The sequence below is a fragment of the Syngnathus typhle genome, linkage group LG11, assembly GCF_033458585.1.
Source record: "Syngnathus typhle isolate RoL2023-S1 ecotype Sweden linkage group LG11, RoL_Styp_1.0, whole genome shotgun sequence".
Taxonomy (NCBI): domain Eukaryota; kingdom Metazoa; phylum Chordata; class Actinopteri; order Syngnathiformes; family Syngnathidae; genus Syngnathus; species Syngnathus typhle.
The window spans coordinates 2573120-2594469 of record NC_083748.1 but is presented as its reverse complement, the minus strand read 5'-3'; the positions used below and the strand labels follow the sequence as shown (position 1 = coordinate 2594469).

The 21350-nt window shown below is 43.2% G+C and overlaps 1 protein-coding gene and 1 long non-coding RNA gene across 5 annotated transcripts in view; one reads left to right on the top strand and one right to left on the bottom strand.

The window, feature by feature from the left end:
- ephb2b (eph receptor B2b) overlaps positions 1 to 21350 on the bottom strand; it is a 103354-nt gene that overhangs the window by 18370 nt on the left and 63634 nt on the right. For all 4 annotated transcript variants that reach the window (XM_061291487.1, XM_061291489.1, XM_061291490.1 and 1 more), the window contains exons 4-5: positions 2807 to 2962; positions 744 to 1079 (exon numbers count right to left, since the gene is read on the bottom strand). In XM_061291487.1, coding sequence (XP_061147471.1) covers positions 744 to 1079; positions 2807 to 2962 — 492 coding nt within the window. The remainder of the gene's footprint in view (positions 1 to 743; positions 1080 to 2806; positions 2963 to 21350) is intronic.
- On the top strand, positions 19241 to 21129 carry LOC133162358 (uncharacterized). The gene is made up of 3 exons (XR_009716209.1): positions 19241 to 19715; positions 20491 to 20583; positions 20908 to 21129. It is a non-coding gene; the product is annotated as an uncharacterized LOC133162358 (long non-coding RNA).

Sequence of the window (21350 nt, the reverse complement as noted above, 5' to 3'; positions counted from 1 at the left end):
ACAGTGTCCAAATATTTCATGTTTCTGTACTACAATATTTATGTCTGAGGATACTATTACTTTTACAATATCTTTTCATTTTTACACCAATATATTTCCCCCACAAATGAAATGGCAAGTAATTGTTCGTTGACAAAACGGCTGAACCGCAGAGCAAAGAGCGGAAGAATACCCCTGCCAGTCCAGAGGGCGAGACATGCAATTTACCCCCGCGGAGTTGTGACGACGTGAAAGCACCTGCTGCTCACACATCTCCGGCACCAACTTGAAAGGCGGTGATCATGAGATTAATGTTACGCAGCCTTAAGCGTATTGACAGGAAAGATTTTTGTCCAAAATGCTTCTTCTGCCTACCAATAAATAAATTCAGTGAAGTGAAAATGTCAGCTGTGATGTCCAGGTGAACTTATGCTAGCAAACTTTACTCATTAGCTAACATGCAAATTTTTAAATACTGTATAATATAAAAGTAAATAAATACTACAATTACAATAAAACATATAAAAACAATCACAATATTAAACGTATACCAGAAAATTACTTTTTGATATGCAAGTATACTGGTTCCGGCAATAAGGTGCATCTGGTGGAAGAAAATGTACCAAACAAATCATGCGAGTAAATCTACAGTGACCCCTCATAGGAAAAATCAAAACTCAACTAATATTTTACGAGGTCACTTTTACGAGTCATAAACTTTTTCCCAAATATCACTTTCAGGACTTCGATAGAAGACTGCTTACCAGCTTGGTTGGTGGTGATGTTGACCGAAGAGTATTGCGGCGAGTAGGGACTCTGGTCCGACACACCGTTGACCGCCTGCACCTCGAACGTATACTGCGTGTGTGCCAGCAGGTCGCTGATATACACCCGCGGCTCGGTCAGACCCAGCTGGCGGGGAAGGAACTGGACGTTGTCGCCGCACCGTGTGCAGCCGCCACGGCCTCCTCCGCAGCTCTTGCAGATGATGTTGAAGACTACGTCCTCGCGGCCGCCCGAATCCCGAGGGCTCATCCACTCCAGCATGACCGAGGTCTCGTTCACGCTGGAGATGACGTTTTGCGGAGCCGAAGGGACCGCTGGAGAACGCAAGAGATGCTTGGGTGAGTTTAGTGACGTTTAGACAACAGTGCCAAGACAGTGACTAGTGATGGCCCCTTATCAAAGTCAATCTAAGAAGGATATACTAAAAATATCAAGGTCTTTCCAAAGAAAAAAAAACAACCGCCAAAGAATCAGTCAATCATTTTCCCAGTGTGCTGATTTGATCAATACTCCAGGATCTCCAAAGCCTGCCATCCTTCTTCAACATTCCCATTCACTGGATCCAATTTTCCAAACCGGTGCCCACATTCAAGCTTTTTTTCCCATGGAGCAGCATGGTGAAGAGTGTCCAAATTGGATGAAACCCCATCTCATTTGGCGGCTCCGCCTGCACGTTGATTGGCAGGCCAAACAAATACACAAGTCCGTTCACGTTGTTTTCAGCATGTGCACCTAACTGTGGAGGAAGGCTAATGAGGGCAACAATTGGACTCGCCACACCACAGATCGGAGTCTATTGTTTCTTGTTTAACTTCATTTGAGTGGTGGTAATTAATGCACCTCCAACTATGAAAGGCAGTCTGTGTTATTGGTTGCCCCCCTAGATGAAAACACACCTCCTCGAGGACGGTGCCGAGTTAATATCTCAGCCAATCAAGGTTTAAACCGCGGGTGAATTCATCTCTTTTGATACATGTCTTTATTATGTCATGTCCTCATAAGCGGTATCTGAAAAAAATGTTAAGCCTATTTTGGCAAAGCAGTAGTAGAACGTACTGAAGATTTGTCCAAATATATGAATACATAGAATATTTATGTAAAATATAAATACCTACTGAGTGAAATGATGAAGATGGCTTTTTTTTTCTGAAATTGCAAACATGGGGTTTGAAAATTATATGTGTGTATTGGAATGTTGATTTGAATTTGAGTAAGTCTTCAATCTTTGACCAGTCTGTGTCATACGCAAGAAGTAGCACTAGAGGACATACATGGAAAATCTTCTTAAACACAGTAACCGCTGAGTAATACCGCCACATTAGCTTAGGGTGGCTTAGTGGGCCCCGCTTTAATCACGCCGAGGGCCGTGCTGCGCAAACTGCGAGTGATGTGACGCCGCTGCTTTCTCCAGTCCACAACAGCTGCTTCATTCCCAGTGCTGTGTTTATGCAAATCCCCTTTGTTGGGGAGGCCATCATCTCGCCCTTTCAGCACACACAAGAGGGAGCGAAAGAACGCAACGCTAACAAAATGTTGAAAGGGGATGTTTTTTTTCTCTTCCTCGTTCGCTTTTGTTTTAGCCGGACCAATCCTCCCCCAAGCGTCGACCTCCGCCGTCATCCTCGCGTTCCTTCTTCTCGGCTTGAAATTCACATTCAAATTCCAAGCGGCTTCATTGGCATGACAAGAGCCGCGGTGGGCCCCATCTCAATGTGTCGCAGCCCGGTGACCTCTGATGGAGCCGTGTGATGTCGAGGACAGGCCGGCATGCCCTTGTGCAAGTCTTTGGGAGACACACACTATCAACTCAAACCATGTGACAGCCACATCTTTCAGAGAGGCTGTGCCGTGTGTATATTTAACACTTAAATGAAGTCAGTGTGCATTGAAGCACACTATATTAATTGCAGGCCATTTATTTTAGTGATAGCTAGAAGTCCGCCAGACAGTGAGACCTTTTTTTTTTTTTTTTTTTTTAAACTGCGGCTCAGCTCTCCCACATGCAAGGCCACTACTGTACAGTAAACAACACGATACATACTGGTGCAGGGCATCTGTAAGGGATCCGAGTCGGTGCGGTAGTAGGCATTGCGGCAGATGCAGTTTATGGCTCCTTCACTGGTGGTGCGGCTGTTAATGGGACACTGCCGGCACGACTCATCGCCCTGAGTGGGCTTGAAGAATCCCGACGGGCACGCTGAAAGACACAAAAAGGGGAACGTTTAAATTTTTTTTTTTTTTTAATCAGAACTCAGATAAAGATCTATTATATATTGAAACCCAAATTTGAACCTTTGTTTAGAAACGCTATACCTGTATTAAAACCACACTTAGAAATCCTCCTCTGGAATTCTAAACCTGGCTTTCAACAAACAGCGCTACAAAGAAAGCCAATAAAATATGAAACTAAATTATGATTGATCTGAGACTTGTTGACTGTGGACACTTTTGAAGTAATATGAAGAGATTGAGTCGTCCAAACGCAAGCGGTGGCTTGCCTGTGAGGCGGCTCTCAGCGCGACATGCTGTTCTTGTGAATAATTCAGTCTCTTGCTTGCCCGTCGTGCATCTGCATGGTTCACTTTCTGTTCGGGCCCCTTTTAAGAGGCTCCCTGCACGTCCATGACAAGCCAAGATAGACGGCAAAACCGGAACTGGAGCATCTGTGTGCTATGCCTACCAACGGATGAAGCGTTTGGCTGACTGTCATTATTTGGACGTACGAGAATAAAAACATATTCAAGTCCCAAGTCCCAGTAGTGCAATGTTATTTTCATTTTCACTTAAAACCATAATCATGGTTTCAAATCATACTCTTGAATCCTAATTTTTGCTTGAAACCAACTCTGGCTGGATACTATTTTGAAGCCTTAAACATGTCTATAAAGCCGACTCTCAAACACTAAACCTGGCTCAAAACCTTAATCTGTAATCCGACCCATGTCTATAAATCCTACTTTGGAACCTTAACCCTGAACCAAAACCTAATTTAAAACCAATTTAAGATTGAAACTGCAACTTTAAACCATAACCAAAGGTTTGAAACCCTAACGTGAAATCCTGATCTTATCTTGGAACCCTACTTTGAAATTATCACCCTGTCTTAAACCCTAATTAAAATCCTAACCCTGTCTTGAAACCCTTAGTTACCAAAACCCTAACTTTGGTTTGAAACCTTATTCTAAGACCGTTTACGTGAAAAACCACAACAAATTTACCAGTTGGCTTGATTGATGAGTAGTGACTGAAAATCAACACATTAAGATTTTTGTAGCGAGCACGAGTCATTTTTATTTATATCGTGACAGTAAATTCAAATCAACTCAGAGATTTATGCTATGCTAACAGTGTAGTATTTTCTAAGTGTAGACCTTGCCAGCATTTCAAGGCAACATGTGCTTTGCTTATCACAAATATTTTCTATCCACATGAAGTCATCATCACTTGTCATTGCGTCTAAGTAGCTTTGACATGTTTGCTTTCTGCCATGATTGATGCCCGAGCTCTCTCTTTCTCTCTCTCGTTACGCGCCGAGTGAAACCCGAAGCGTGAACACTCTCGGTGCCAGTCGACCGTTCCGAGCCAAGCCACTTCGCGGGGGAATTGCCATCAAACCGACTTTGAAAGAAGCCGTGTAAAGACGTGTTGAAGGGGAGAGGGTCGGGGGGCGTGTGTCGAGGGTCCATCGGTGGGAACAAAGAGGAGAGCGGGGAGAGGTCGGGAATGTCTATGTTTGGGAATTCAGCATATGTGGGCACAGTTGATGATGGATGTGCTGCAACTGTGACAAACGCCACAAATGAAAAGAATGCAAGGATTAAAAAGTATAAAACTCCATGAGGCCTTTACTACTGCGGGGATTTTTTATATTCAAACGGTCACAAGCTGCTCGGGCTGCCGCCGAGTGATGAATAGTTCCCCGCCGTGTGTAAAAACCCAAGACACTTTCTTTGTAGCTTTGCCAAGCCTCTTCTCCATTCACTTGTTGAAATCATTTGTTTGTTGTGTCTATCACTAATTTGAAAGCCTAACTTGGAATCCCAATCCTGGTTTCATACCTTAATTTTGCAAGATTCATCCATGTTTACAACATCCAAGTGACGACTCACACTGAGACCGTTTTTATGCTGCTGTATTGGCTAGCAGCTGAGTTCAAATGGGCACAGCAGATCATTTGTGTGTGTTGCTTTGGAATCTTCCAAATAACGAAATCCTGACTAATCAAATCCACTTAAAGAGGACATGTGTTTTACGTCTCAGCACACCTCTCTGTCATCTGCCTGGAGGGTGTAAGGGGAATTTCCCCCTCGGCGTCCAGATGATAGATTTGAAGAGAGTTGTCTAACGTCAGATGTAAGCAAGGCTATGCTTAGATCACATCTTTAATTCTCCCAGAACGTGGCGGCATTTGATGTCCCGCACGACGGATGTCTCATCCAACTTTTAGAACCAGATTTGAATTAATTATGGGTATAAATAGTCACCCGTGACAGCTGGCCCTTTTTGTTATAACTTCCCCTCATAAAACTAAAGATAGTCATGAACGTGGATTGATTTTGTGGAGCAGACGTGCTGTCAGACCTCACAGCAACAACAACAACAACAAAAACAGAGCAAATGAGCTTTTAAGGAACGTACTGCTCCTCAAATTGTTCCATTCTTTGTAGTGAAAACCTTGTTTGATTCTTAAAATATCTCCTCATTTGAATCGGAACGTCTCCAGTTACTTCAGCCCGTCCGTGCTTTACCACTTTACATTGCGCTTTCATTTTGTGTTGATTTTGTTGTATTTTTTTTTCCAAACGAGACTTACCGCATGGAAACTAGACTGTGAGTCAGGGTGCAAATCACATTTTACAGCAGCTAATTTGCTCCCATTTTTGTTTCAAAGGTTTCTTGGATCTCAACCTCACACATAGGGAGATTTATGACAGGGTGGAGATGAGACCTGCAGCTGGACCGTGTATGCGTATAACGAGACTACAAACACATAATAAGGCAAATCATTTGTTCTCAGATGAATTCATGTAAATGTGTTACATTTTTACCTACACTTTTAATGTTTTCTCTTAACCAAGTGAAAGAGCCCACACAAGATGAGACTCGTACTTCTCTCCAACACAGCACAACACAACAATGTTTCCGCCAATCGGGATTTGCGGCGCCAAAGCTGATGCACACGCTTGCCCATTTGTTCCTCAACATGTGTGGGACTTCTCACAATTTAAGATTTCATGTCAGATGTTAACAATTGGCACTTCACAAAGCCCAAGGCCGCATGCTATTTCTACACTCCACAATGCCTCATTTGGCCTCATACACCCCTACACAGCTTTCCACGTCTCTAACCACTTTAAAAAAGATTGTCACGATCATGTGTCCTTCCCTTAATGGGCATGTGTGTGTGTTTGTGTGATTGTTTTGTTCAGGGTGTGAAAGAAAAAGCTGAAGGGCACATGGATCAGAGGTGGGAGCATTTGTGAATGCGGCAAAAACAGAAACCGCTGAAAGAAGTGAAAACGGCCACTGTCACGAAACGTGTGTGTGTGTGTTGTGTGTGTATGTCTGTGTGTTTACAAGGACGGAGGGTATTTCCCAGACCGCCGCCGCGACTGCCGCTACAGTGGGCAGTGCTCAACCTTGGGGCTTTGTTGTCTCATATAAAAGTGTTGGTGGAATAACTGCTGGGAAGACGAGAGGCCACTGGAAACACCTATGGGCCATTTAGAGAATGCATGGGCGACACAAACGATGGAGTGGGCCATAGTTTCTCGTCAGTGCTACTGAGCTGGCCGCAAAGGACCACTCGCGTCATGAAAAAAAAAAAAGCAATTTTAAAGGACAAAATGTATGATGTTCGAGTAAAGCTTTCTTTGCCACACAACAACACATCGACTGCATCAAACATTTCCTTGATTTGTGCAAATGCCTGGTTGAGAATGATTTATTTTTCCATTTTCAAAGATGAATCTTCCCTTGAGATTTTGTCAATTGCTCCCAAATGTAGACCACCGCATACTATTAGGATGGGTCGCATTAAATACCAGAAAGACAGTTTTTATCTTTGTGAGCACCCATTTATAACTGCGCAGAGCTCGAGTTATTTTTTTGTATATTTTCAGAAGTTTTGCAAAACTTTACTCCACTCTGAAAATCAAAATGAATACTAAAACTACTGGAGACCTCAATCCTTTGCTCAATGCTGAAAATAAACATTTACCATATGTTCATCCGTGATAAGCTTAAAAAAAAAAAAAAACATACCCACCTCCTCACTGCCCAAAGGATAATTTTCGGTCTCAACCCAAGCCTCCACCATCTCCAAGACTGATATTTACAAGGACATAGTAATGTAATGGAGGGCCTCTTAAGGAAATGTTGGTCACGCAATAAATAACAGGTGGAAAATTATTTCTCAGCTTCCGGGCTTATTTTTCCATTATCGGCTTAACTTTGGCAATGAATTACAGCAGTGGAGATGGCACTGGCAGGCAGTTTGCAGCTTAACATTTTGCTGTGGGCTACATTACAGTGACTAGACGTATTTTGCAGCCCAATTTAAAGTTCTCGTACTCTGCTTAAAAACAGAATGAGTTCATATTTTCAGTGCACATGGGCACCTGCACACCACTAATGGGCACACCTGATAAAATATATGTATTTCTTCAAGAATGATAAAACTACCACAATGTAGTAGATAAGCTATTTTCTTTGCATTGTATAAACACCGAAGGTTATTATACTGTACTTGAGAAGACATTGAACTGTCAATTAACTCATTTAATCATACATCCCGTTTGTTCCACTTTCATAACCGTAGCCTCTTGATACTTCATAAGTGAATCATTCCAATGTGGCCGCAAAGCTCTCGTAATGTTCAACAGAGCTTCAGTACCACAGAGGGAAGGGTTGGGTGGTTGCGGTGGTGGTGGTGGTGGGGGGGGGGGGGGGTGGTCGTATTTCCATACTGTGTGATAACTACCATCTGTCAATAGAGAGGAAAGCGAGATGAAAGGCGAGTATCAGTGGAGCCATTCATACGGCGCTGCAATAACATCTGGAATTTTTACAGAACTCCTTCTGCTCCCACTGGCCAAGGGAGAGGGGAGAGACAAATGGGGGATGGCAAAATGACAGACCAGGTGAGCCAACATAGGTACATGGGGTTGGAAAACCAACAAGACTCGAGACTTTGCAGGGGGGGGGTAAGTTGGATAATGGGTCGCTTCTTGCAGGGTGATAAATGACAGGTCCGAAGGATGTCATGGTAGGCTCAAGTGGGGTACGAGTGGGTGGGCTTCGCAGATGGCCGAGGTAAGTCCCCCTTGTGGTCATTTGTCTCCATTTAAATCGGCCAGCCTCCTAGCTCCACATCCTGGCATATTTCATTATGTTAAATGACGGATCATTAGTGACACAGGACAAATGTCACATAATGGTGCATAATTTGAAAATACGGCGCAGTAACCTGGTCAGCTAACGAGCCTGCATACTGCTAATGAAGTCACTCAAACTCCTCTTATGAGACAGTTGGGGATTAAATAATAGATAAAAATTACTCTACTGAATCCCTTGCATAATGTCTTTTGCCAAATTTCTGTATCAGAATTCTTGTACAGTTGGCCTTCAACCTTTCAAAAACAAAAGTTACAATTGGACTGTCACACTTGACAGACACTTGAGCTGTATGAGAAGTGTTGAAAAAACGCCTGATTCTCGTTGTGCGGGAGCCAGTTGGCATTACGTTGCATTAAGATTGAAAGTCTGGCTGGTTTATAGATAAATAGAGCCAATAGTTAGGTAAGATACATTTGAGTTTTGTTAAAAATGGATCACTCCAATATTTCTGTTGCAGAAGGGATTGGTCAGCCACAGAGGTACTTTGGAGTGCAGATTCATTTCATCGCTTTATTTATTGCACCACTCATGGTTCACTGACCTTTGGGAAAGATGATGTAACCACAATTGTCTGCTTTTGTCAAGTATTGAAGTCTTTTGTCTGGTCAAGAGGTTGATGCGAGCGAGCGCAGTTGTTTCTATGTCACGCGTTCCGTTTGGTTTTCAGTCCAAAGTCCATCCTTTTTTTTTTTGCCTCTTCCTGACCAATCAGCTTCCTCCAATTCTGGAGATCTTTCAGCCGCTTTGATTCCACTTGTCTTCAAGCATCTTGCGACCATCTTTTGAGAAGAGCTCGTTCCCACTTGTCTTTATTTAGTCAAGGGGCTTCACCAAAACCACTTGCCCCACTTTCACATCTGGAAGTAGGCCAGAGTGATCACAGTTTGGAGTCAACAGTCAGCTCTCACTTAACCTCAAGGCCTCCAACGCCCGTGTCAGAAACCGGAGATACGGCACTTTCACTGTCGTGTCACAACAAGCGCACGCCATTGTGTCGGATGATGTTGGGGAAAATGACACCCTCTCATTTATGACACGCCCAAGAGGATGTATACTGTTTCCAGTTGAAGAAGAGAAAAAGGTTAAATGAGGAAACTTAGGCAGGATCAAATGTCAGAAGACATTGTTGAGGCATAGAAAAGAATTCAAGACTCCGCCTGCTTGACTACATGGAAAATTTTGATCGTCCCCCAAAGGTGCACTGACACGAACACATTTATTTTATTTATTAGGGTGTCTTACCTGCAATTCACCTTCCCCCCACCCAAAAAAAAAAATTCTATTGGAAATTATTTGGGCCGCATAATATATTATTTTTCCAGGAATGATTCTGTCGTACTCTGTGTTTTATGCCTTATTCCGTTCACACACTTTGCTTTTTTATTCTGATGTTGACTTCTGAAACCGTAAACTTTCCCTTTTGTCTGTGTAGCGTGAGAGGAAACTCAGTCGAAAAGGATTACCTCATTCACTTTTTCCCCTAAAGTCAGCAAGCTAGGCTCCACGTACCATCAAACCTAATCATGGTACGGGTAAGCCCCAAATTTTTCCGGCTTCTGTTTCGCTAAAATCCCTCATAGAGCAGTTTATAAATTTGGCACACTTGCAAAGTCATTGGTGCTCTCTTGACTCCATCAAATTTATCTGCACTGCAATGTAACTTTACTGCTAATACAGGTAGTTCCACAATGGTGCAGGACGACTAGGAGAGACAGATTTCACTTAATGGTCTCACGACCAGTAATAAATCTAAAAAACACTTTCCTGCTGATTCCAGTCTTCCCTCTATGGGTTAGTAGCCACTATTCTGTACTATTGAATTGTCTGTATTTGTAATAGAGGGAGTCTAATGTGGTTGGTGGTGGGGTGGCTGGTTCTCTTCACAGAGTCCAATCCAAACAAAGGCAGCCCCCGGCTTCGTGACTGAGACTCCCTGAGGTGCAGACGAGCTGACGGACAGGTGGTATAAAGGCTTTATAACGTGCTGTTCACTCGGTGGCGACAAGAAAGGGGCCGTCTCGGGGAAAACGAAGGGCGGTGGATGAAGAAGCCTTTCTTTAGTCTTTATGGGCGTATTACGGGTTACTGATGGAGGGGTGTTGGGGGGCCATCGTGGCAAGGAGCAGCTGGTGCAGAATTCTGTCACTTAACCCACCAACACACGAGAGGGGTGTAAGCCCAGGATCAACATCAACTGACGGTATTACCTTCTCCCTCATTAGCTACTTTACTTCGGTAGGAAATGGCTTCATGATGCATCAATGCGTGACTCAAGTGGTTAAGCACTCATAATATGGTGGCACAGGTTTCGGGTTAGAATCTCAACACTTGCCCTACCATATATGCGCGGGTATACTCCCACATTCCAGAAACAGACATGTGAGGTTCATTGAAGACTCGAAATAGTCCATAGGTGTGAACGTGAGTGTGGATTGTTGTTTTGCAATCAATCCGGGATGTAACCTGCTTCTCACCTAGTTGGGATAGGCTTCAGCTCACCTGCAACCACAAGCATATAAAGTCTGTAAAATGGATGGATGGATTAATGAATGGGCTAGAGCAGGGGTCGGGAACCTATGGCTCGCGAGCCAGATGTGGCTCTTTTGATGATTGCATATGGCTCGCAGATAAAACAAAATATTCTCACTTGTTTTAATCTATCGATTTTTCACTGCGCATGTCCTGTTCAGGGCTGCAGGAGCAATTGTCCATTCTTTTGATTGGATGATACTGGCCTACGTTTGCCGTTGCTGGGTAAAACAGGTAAACGCCCCCTTTTGAATCAGTCTGAGACGGCGTCTGTTCGGTCATTAGCTCAAAGCTAACCCTTTGACGAAGAAGATGGCGAAAAGAAAAAAAGACGATGAGTATCGTACATTTCAGGACGAATGGACCGAAGAATTCACCTTTGTGGAGAGAGCGGGTTCTGCGGTGTGTCTAATTTGCAATGACAAAATTACATCGTTCAAACGGTCGAATGTAAAGCGGCACTTTGACACGCCCCACGCTACCTTTGCATCAAAATACCCGGTGGGAGACAGCAGAAAGAAAGCGTGCCAAGAGCTTCCGAGCAGCGTGCAAGCTAGCCAGCAGCAACTCCGCGTATGGACCCGGCAAGGTGACTATAATTCGGCTAGCTGCTGGTTCTTTAGCAATAGTGAGGAACGGAAAACCATTCACTGATGGCGAGTATGCTAAAATGAACTTTTTGATGATCTTTGAAAAAAAAAAGATAATCAAACGGATACAAGACATGCCTCTGTCGGCAAGAACTGTTCTGTAATGGTGAGTGTTATAACATTATTTAAAAGAATAAATTCAGAGGCTTATTATACTGACATTTAGTTGAATTCACTTTTAAAATATATTATATGCCTCTCACTGAAATACATTTCCAAATTCTTTGCTTTCATGGCTCTCTTAGTCAAAAAGGTTCCCGACCCCTGGGCTAGAGAGCTAGAGTTTGGAAATAATAATGCTTGGACCCTCCAGGTGCCGTGCCCGAAAATTTAGTTCTAGGATATTTTCCGATTTTTCTGCGATTTCTTTACCCTGCACATTTCTCCCAGTTCTCTGTATAAAACATCCAAAAATATTTATCAGCAATCTACAATGTACAACATGTGGGTGTCAAGTAAACACACAAAATAGTCATTATCAATTTTCAGGTTAAAGAAAACCTAATGGATACCATACTAGAAGCATCTGCATGTTTTATAAACAGCCATGATGGCGGCTACAGAAAACATACAGTAACTACTGTAGGTGAAACTGAACCAGCTGCTCATGTATATGATGTAGCTCCCGTGACCCACATGTGCTAAATGCATAAGTCATCACCTCATCAAGTATTCAAGCACTGAAATGACATGAGCAAAACAGCCCAATACAGGATTTGTGTTTGAATGCAATCTGACGAAGGAAATAGAAAAAGAAACGAGACACGCCTCGCACGTTAAAACCCGTCCGCCGCCGCTTCCCTGCAACGTTATATCTGCAGCTATTGTTCCAAGGTGATTCATTGAAAGCCTTTAATGGGTACTATTAAGAGGCGGTACACATTAAGTAGCTCAATTGTGGCTGTCGTAGCGAGGTGCTGGCCTCTGAAATTGCGTAGCGAGTGTAGAGATGGGCTAATTAGCCTTTAAATGTGTCATTAAGTCATCTAAAACACAGCATCCCTCGGCTATTCATCCGCCACCTTCCACTACATCCTTAACCCTCAAACAGGAAGGCCTTGGCTGTCCGCTCTCCCTCTCATTTGTCCAAATCAATGGAGGCTGTTCAGCCCAGACCCAGGAGGTCAGTGCATTTAAGTACCCAGCTCACACTACAGAGAAGAAAGCCGGGGGGGAAGGATGGGCAAACCCTCTGTGTCCTTGGCAACTGTGGTGCTGCTTCTGCTGCTGTTGCGGGTACACCCATAGGCCCTTGATCCACTTTATTGGTGTCTGAGATGATTTATGCCCAAAAGAAAAGATTATAGTCTTTTTTAAGTATGGTGAAGGAACATATAAAGGGGACAATTAATTGTAAACTGGATTGTATACAAAACGTTGGGTGTACCTGGCCATCCATCAACCGTTTCCAGTTCATGGTAACAAAAAGGCAGACTCGCCTTTAAGGCGGGGTATACAGTCACTTACTGGCATCAGACACGGGCAATTCCTTAAACCAGGATCATTTCAGGAAGACAAAAAATATAGTGCGTAAAGTCCTTTATAATTCTTGTTCCCATACTGGGAAAAAAAGGGTGTCAAACATGTTATTGAGATACTTGGAAATTGTGTATAAAAACAGGCAAAATACATTTCTTTAAACACGAGTCATAACTCGTCTTCTCCCTTGGCATGACTTGACCAATTCCAGTATGACACATCCGACATTTCCACAAACAGGCTTATTGTAAAAATATAGTGCAAGCTTCTAAAGGCTAGCTACTCTGTACTTTATTCAGAAAGACTGCTGCATAAATCACTAAAAGAACGTCTCTTAGGCTTACGGTGAACCTGCAATTTGCTCCAAGGAACTATTCAGTTTGTTTACGGACGTAAATATGCATCGAAGTTAAAACAGCAGTCGCTGGCGAAATGTAAGCGCTTGCAGAAGCTCGCAATGTGATGATGAGGCTGCGGAAGATTAGTTTTGGGTTTCTGGAGGCAGAGGGATTACGGCAGGAAGGCTACGGGAGGGTGTGTAAGGGGGGAGGGAGGTGGTCACGTCAGTACGACTCAAGACTCAAATCCCCATCCATTGGCAGGCTTTGGATGGAAATGTCACGTGCAAAAATTCTCGACACATGCTTGAACGTGGCCGGAATACCGAAATAGATGTGGGCTTTCGGGAATGTGTGAGAGTTCAAGACTCTCACATGGAGAGTAATAAAGTACGTTCGATCAGGTCTGGCATAGACAGCAAGAAAAGACAATAGGAAGGTTTAGAAGAGAAACTGCAAGGTAGATATTTCTGCTGAGATAGACGCATTTCATTAACCCTCCTGTTATGTCCCATTTCCCCGGAACAAAAATAATCTTCGTGGATTAATTCGATCTAAGACATCAGATGCATTATTCCAAACTACTAAATGTTTCCTGCAAATATGAAAAAAAAAGGAAATTTTGCATTGTACGTCTTTGGTTTATGACAATTGTAGTCCTCCTGTGGCGATGTAACCAAAACTTGTATGTCCCATGAGTTTGAACTAATCATACGCTAAAGTGACACCAATTAAATCAAGTACAATAAAATTCACACCAAAAAAACTAAATTAAACTTGCATCTCTGTTCCTGTAAAATGGGCCAATTTAACCTGACATTAAAAATGCATTTAAGACATTTATTAGAATTTTAAGCTCCAGATGGGACCTTTTCTAACACGACAACAACAGCACTAAACCTAAATTCAGGTTACATTGCTGCCATAGGAACAGAACTACAACAAAAAAAATCTTCATTTATTTGTGTTTTTTGTACTTGTGTAACTTTAAACGGTTCAATTTAACAGATCAAAGTCCTATTTGCAGCTGCAGATGGGACTTTCCGAAAATGACGTCAATAAATCATAACGCGTATCAGAGATGTTGTGTCTCATCTAATTTGCATGATACAAAGAATCTGCTCCCCAAATGCTTTCCTAATGACGTCAACATTAAGATGTTAGTTGCACTGAACTCAAATAAGGCAATCGCCAATGGAGATGCTGGCCGCCTTATGCTTCATCGGGCACTGCAAAGTATCCCGCAGCACCTGGAGGTTCCAATGAGGTCAAATACCTTCTTATCAGCACACTAACAGGTTCTGCTTGGACAGGCTCAATTAACCGGCGCTTAGTAGTAGCCCAAGAGCGGGGGCCACACTATCTGCACAAGAACCCGTATCAGCAGAGGCGCACAGGCGACAGACGAGCCGAAATTACAAAAGCTGAATTGTGCCTGTTACTTGGACGGATCGGAAATGGGATGTTTCTTTTAAGTAGGAATGCTAGGAATTTGGCTGTGTTTCTGTGGGTGAATGACTAGTCACAATAGTCAAACAATTTGGCATTGTAATTGATTAGTAGATTAATTGCTTTTTTACAATGAATTTGGGAACTGATCATTGGTTCAACGATGTTGGCACTGTAAACAAAACCAAGAATTAACCGCTTTGTTATTTACTCTGGTTTTAGCACCATATATCTATCTAAAGAACACAAAACATGAATTGATGAGTTTTTGTTTTGGTTATCAATACTTCCTTTCAAGAAAGTACATACCAGGAACACTTGAAAATGTTCATTCAATTTGGGATTTTCCATTCTTGGCGGAGGTCTGTGCTCTGTGTGAGACTCAAGTTTCCTTTTCAATATGCTTTGTTGCACTTTACAAAAGTGACTTATTTGCTAAGGCAACATGACATAATTCTTGGATTGCACATTTCCTAGGTAACACAACAGTGACCTATGCTGACGGATAACAACATTAGTTAAAGGCATGAGTGGAATCATAGCTAGTCACTCACTGGTAGGAAGTCGGCCTGCCTGCTGGCATCGCATACGCACAGATGGAATTAAACCTGCTTTTTGCCAAGCTTTTTTCTGGCATGTTTTCCCTCTCGCTGCCCTCTATTAGAAGCGAGGTACGATACTGTGAATGAGCCGTTGCTAATCACTGGACTACGGAGTGATCCCATTAATCTCACAACTGGGAGAATCGCACTCCCATGCAAGCTCGTCATGAAAATTTCATGAAAGCGTTTGCTTGTGGAACATAACGTGTTGTGGAGAGCCCGTCTTTAAATACATGACAGACTCTTGCCCCGTAAAGACTGAGCTGGTTTGTGTCTGCTCAGTGCACACACATCTGCTACTCCCGCAGCTCCCGAGACAAAAGAGTGTACGAGGAGCCCCGCAATTACCAGCAATCTGTCGAAAATAGGTCATCGATGTCTGCGTTGCACTCCAAACGTACCGCGTCTCCAAAATCGATAGCAAGGCACTATATTTAGTAAGAAGGTCGCAAGGCAGATATATCCAGGCTGACATCGGCGCACGGGCTATGCTGGAGGTTAAGAAGGCTTATTTTAGGAGCACGCGCCTTGTAAAATGTCTTCTCCGCAGAGGGTTGCTCCAGAGGCAGATGTCCCTTGTCATCTAAATGTCACATTCTGCTTTGAGTCAAAGTCATAGTTTTCTGTAAAGCAGGGTACAGTAAGCATATTTGCTGTTCACTATTTTAAAATTCGTTTTAGCTGAAAATCTGACCTATTTGAGGTTTTTGTGCCATAAGATACTGCCAAAGTCTAAATAGGAAAGTAGTCCAGTTTCAAAAAATGTATTTTGAAGTCTCCACCGAGACAAGCTTTACATATCGAGGAGGAGCTAAGGTGGCCTTGGTTATTAGTGGACATGATGGAGAATATTCGTGAGTTGTATGTGTTCACTTGCGGTGCGATATTTTTAAAATTCCTAAGATGCAACCGCCCATTCGTGGATGCAGCCGGATCAGTCAATCACTAACCTAATTATGGCAAAATCCAAATCACAGTAAAAATTGGTAAGTTAAATACATATAGCACATACGTACAACTCAAACTATCAACTGAAAACTGAAAACAGTAAAGTACGGCCATGTCTGAGTATGCCCTGTGCTACTTCACTGCACCTCTGGTAGGTAGGTTTGGACCATCGTAGAGGGCCGACTTTTATTTTTTTTCCATGTACATGGTTGGTGCCCACAGATTGCGGTGAACACAAATGAAGTAGCGTAGCCTTTTATGTTAAAAGCTCAAACTTGTCTGTACTCTCCTGTCGTGTCATTACAGATGTGTGCAAACATTCTTCACATGCTTTAATGAGTACCTCCTGTCTTCTGTGAGCTGTTTTTTCCCTTCTACCACTTTTACAATCCAAACCTCCACGGAGTCAAATTATGTCTGGAGAGCTACTGAGCGCTTCGCTGTTCGGTCGGGGGGGAGGTGACGGGTGATCTTTAAGGACTCTTCTCTGTCTTTGCACATTCTGTTTCCCTCCGAGCTGGCAGTTTTTTTTTTTGTTAACTTAAGCCATCATCACTTGAGAGGGGGGCAAAAAAATCCAAGACAAGAGGAAGGAGGCATCAAAACAATCTCATTAATAACCACGACTAATGTATTCCAGGCAGCTCTCGGAGTTGCAGAGAAGATATGTTCTTTTTGAGGAGGGGTTCTGGTGTGTGTCGAGGCACGGCTGAATGTACACAGACCGAAGCAATGAAACTCTCAGTAGAGACGATTCAGCCTTGCGCTAATCAAGAACACTGGTCTCGGCAGGAAGTGAGTATTTCCCCGGCTTCAGTGGGGGAAATTTGCCCTGAAGAGTTTTATAAATGATGTTTTGTCAAACCTGGTTGGTTCCTGACCTGAAGCACATCTCCTGATTTTTTTTTTCCACAGTTCCCAGATGTCATAACATGTCTGTAAAATCCCGTAGTTAAAATGCCTAATTGATCAAGCATTAAGCGCCACTTTTTTATTGCTTGTCTTTCTAAAATCACTTCTTTTAAAGGGGATCAGGCGAGTGAGCGAGCGTTTTGCTTTGATAGAATACTAGCAAGGATGTCAAAATGGGCAGATGTAATTTCTGGCTGTGTAATTTCACTTCATGGTAGGGAAAACAGTCCAGACTTCATATTAACGCGATTAAAAAGTCAATTTGCGTAACGTCCGCTTTCATACACTATGGCAAAATCCCTGTATTGCCCTACTTTAGAAGCTTTGAGATGTACAGGAATTGGTTCAACTTCTTCAGCTTCACCAGAAGATTCGAAAGGGCTTTACAGAATAAACTGTGGGAAAATGGTTGCAATGACAGCGAAGAGACCTCAACATAGAGGGGGAGCACCCCCCAAAAATTCTACTACAATGTCCTGGTAGGAATAAGAGGACTGAATAGATAAGGATTAGCCTAGCAATTGATGCTACGCCTTTCATCTATCAACGTATCCTCTGGATGAACCCGCTTTTTTACACGGGATATAAGAATGGAGAGCAGTGTGGATGCGCAACTTCTCCCTGATAGCTTGCGAATTCCACTGAAGAACGATGTGGCCTCATTAGAGGCAGTAATTTATTTGCTTTGCAGTGGGCCAAAGGGAAGTGAAAAAGTTTTAACAGCCAGAAAATCCGGTAAGTAATGCATTTATAAAGCCAAGCTGTCCCCCGTAGCGATGGAAAACCATCGCACCGCCCCCCTCAACACCAATCACCAGCGCCGCCACCGTCTGCCCCTGAAAACACACTTCCACAATTAAATCAGGTCACTGGAGCCAAGCTTGTTGTCCTGTTTAGCATCAAGTGCGCTCATCTTGCTCAACCACAGGAAAATGAGTGCAGCTGACACAAAGCAGCAGTGTGTGAGAATATTTGCGATTGCAAAACAATAAGACAATTGATGACTGTGTTGAACAGATGTCTTCAAAACAAGCTTGAATCTGAAGAGGCAGAAAAAGAGGGAATTCGGTCAAGTTTGATGCTGCCCACAAAAGGATTCGTGATTGAAAATACAGAACAAATTTAACATTTATGATTGCTGACCTGGCTGTTTTTTGAGACGATTGTTGAGGAAAAAGAATATGTACTTAATTATTTATTTTATATGTTTGACAATTGGGCCTTTGATGACTTTGATCGAATGTGTTGTTGATTTAATATAGTAGCCATAAAGTACAGTTGAGGTCCTGCAACAGCATCTGACATCTGGAATGTGAAAAATATATTGACCAAAGTACAGAAAACAAGGAATATATCAGATTAGAAACGTGTGAAGGGAAATGTGATGAGCTGGCTTGAAGTTTCTATGGCGTACAATTCGGAACGGCCCCGAGTTGGCGGCTGGAGAGTCTGTCTCCAGCCCATCTGGACCTCAGCACTGAGAAGACTATGAAAACTCTGTCAAGAGACACCCCGACAAAAAATAAACTCAAAGTGAACAAAGAGTCAAAACGTATTGGCGGTGTGGCTTTTATGACGAATAGAAGTGTTGCGGTAAGGTCCAGAAAGACAGCCAGATTGGACCAAGACAATCTGGTGCGTAGAGAATCTCACAATGTATAGATACATATTGAAGGATAAACGAAACCATTGAAATACGAACCCGATGGTCATATTGTGTACTGCAGTTCAGTTTGGGTAGCGGTAAAGGGCATTTTAAAACTGCCAAGTCCGGGAATATGGGAAAAAACAGCTCATAGTTCCGTTGAAAAATTTAACTAGTTTTTAAATCTTGAAATCAGTAACCAGCCCATGAAATATGCCTGGATAAGCAGTCACATGCTTTTGTGTTGAATGTACATCCCCTTGCTAAAGCCCAAGTAGGACGAAAAAGCTCAAGGTTTAGGAACTCCAAGTTGTAATTTAGTTTTGGTTAGATGAGATCACTTTTGGGCTGGCCAAATTGCTGAGACATCAGGAATCCATCCGATCAAGGGTCATCAACTGTTACCGCCAAGACGTTGCACAACTAATAAATTGTCACTGATTATTAAATAGTCAGGAAGGAAGGGGGGGGGGGGGGGGATTCGCAATTGGCGCCTTGTACACTCGGTTTTACTCAAGAGGCTTTCCATCTTAACCGTTGCTCCCTATCTTTGATCCAAACACATGCTTTATCAATCAGCGTCTCCGAGTCGACAGGGAGGCATGAATTCTTCAACCAGACCGGAGTCCCGGACCTCTGAGAGAGTAAACGGGGATTTTTGGACTAAATCCCGGCTGTGTTGCAGATGCGCATATGGAATAGAATAGTTGTCATGATGACCCGTCCAGGCTTCGCCAAGCTGAACCATCACTTCTCTGACTTGTCACTTTGTTATTCTCCCTTTCGCAAACACCAACCAGACTGTCCGATGTTATCAGGCATCCTAATTCTTGGCACCAGAAGGGCGTCCAGGATAGGATCCGGGTGGGGGTGGGGGGTCTGGGGTTCGTCCTTACGTGAAGCCTCTTCAGCAAACAAGATGAGTGATGACGTGTAAAAGGATGTGCTCTTGCAACCCGAGATGTAAAAGATGGTGCGGGGATAACGTGCGACTAGGAGGGTGCGTCTCGCTCTGCTTTATGGAGCAGAACACGACATTTGTGTGCAGCAACATGTGGAAGATGTTAAGGGGGGCTTAACGGGCCGTGATCTTTTGGACCGGGGAGGGCGGGGCGATTCTCGGGGATGACAGGCCACGTTATCACATCAACGTGTGATGGATGGGCCGTGAAACAGAGCATGATGAAGTATACGTGCACGGGTATAAAACGTTACGCTGCACGTACTGTAGCTGCATATGGCGGCGCACATGTGCACCGCAAAGGGATTTTCTGCACTCACTTTAAGTTAAAGGATTGGCCTTTTCGTCTTCCCTTATTCTCGCGTGCTGTCAAGCTCAGTATGGATGTGTGCGGGATGCAGAACAGACAGTGAAAGACAGACGGACAGGAAAAAAAAGAAAAAAAAAACACCTGGCCATGCTGAAATTTCATCAGAGATGAGTGAAAGAAAGCAAGGGAATAATTCCAGGAGCCTCTGTGGACACAAGGACGTAGCTAACCGCTTTGCCTGCTCTCACTCAAGCGTCCAACGACGCCGTTTTTAGCTCGGTCATGTCACCAAAAAGATGCTGAGCCAAAGTTTATTACCCGCTCCGGCATTTTAGAGAAAAACCCTGGCACCGATGAACATCCGCTTAGACGCTTCTTTGTATTCTTCACATGCAACTGAACAAACCCAAACAGCAGCTGAAGCGTAGATAATGTCACCATAACACAATGCTGTGTGAAGTTGGGTTGTTCTACTCCATTTTTTATCGTGCGGGTCCTCATTAGGATCACGGATGAGCTGGAGGATACCCCAGCTGGCTTTTGGCAAGACAAGTGGGGTTGGACTGCTCGCCAATCAATCACAGGGAACACCTATGGGTAATTTTGCATCTTTCATGAACCTAACGTGCATCACTACTCCATCTTGAACAATATTAATTCCAAAAACACAATATGAGTTTTGATACAAGAGTGAGACACACTTTTGCTTGCTCAGAGGTTCAGCTTTGTTTTATTTACTATCTGCGATCAAGAAACTAATATACTAAAGTTACTGTACAAGTAGGCCCATGATTTGCCTGGCTAGAATTAGATCCCAAATGTACACAGTAAGAGATTTGCTGCGTCAATCTAGATAATCCAAAAATCATATAATCGGTTTTGCTATTTCGCGAAGATGTCTCACTCTCACATCTTTTCCAGTGTTGGAACGACAGCAGCAACACCTGCACTCCAACAGCAGTATGGCAGCGGGGTCACACCCTCTCCTACGATTCGAATACAAACACTGGCTGGCAGATGGTGTGCAAAGCCTTCAGCAGCCAAGATGAATGTTGGCTTGCCGTCGAGCTGCACTCATGTAGGCATGCACGTCCACACTACATGCTAATGGTAGGCAACCGGTTAAAATGATGCTGAAATAAACAGAACAAATCTCACATACTAAGTGTCTTTGTTTTACCAACTCAAAGAATTTCAGACAGAATTAACCAATCATACACTGGTGGATGACTCCTTTTAAACATCGGAATGATTTGAAAAATTTGCATTGAGGAATTCTCTCATCTTATTGAAAAAAAAAAAAGTCCTGCAGGGGTGTGTTTCATTTGCATTTTGGCATCTCTCAACACAAAAGACAATGATCA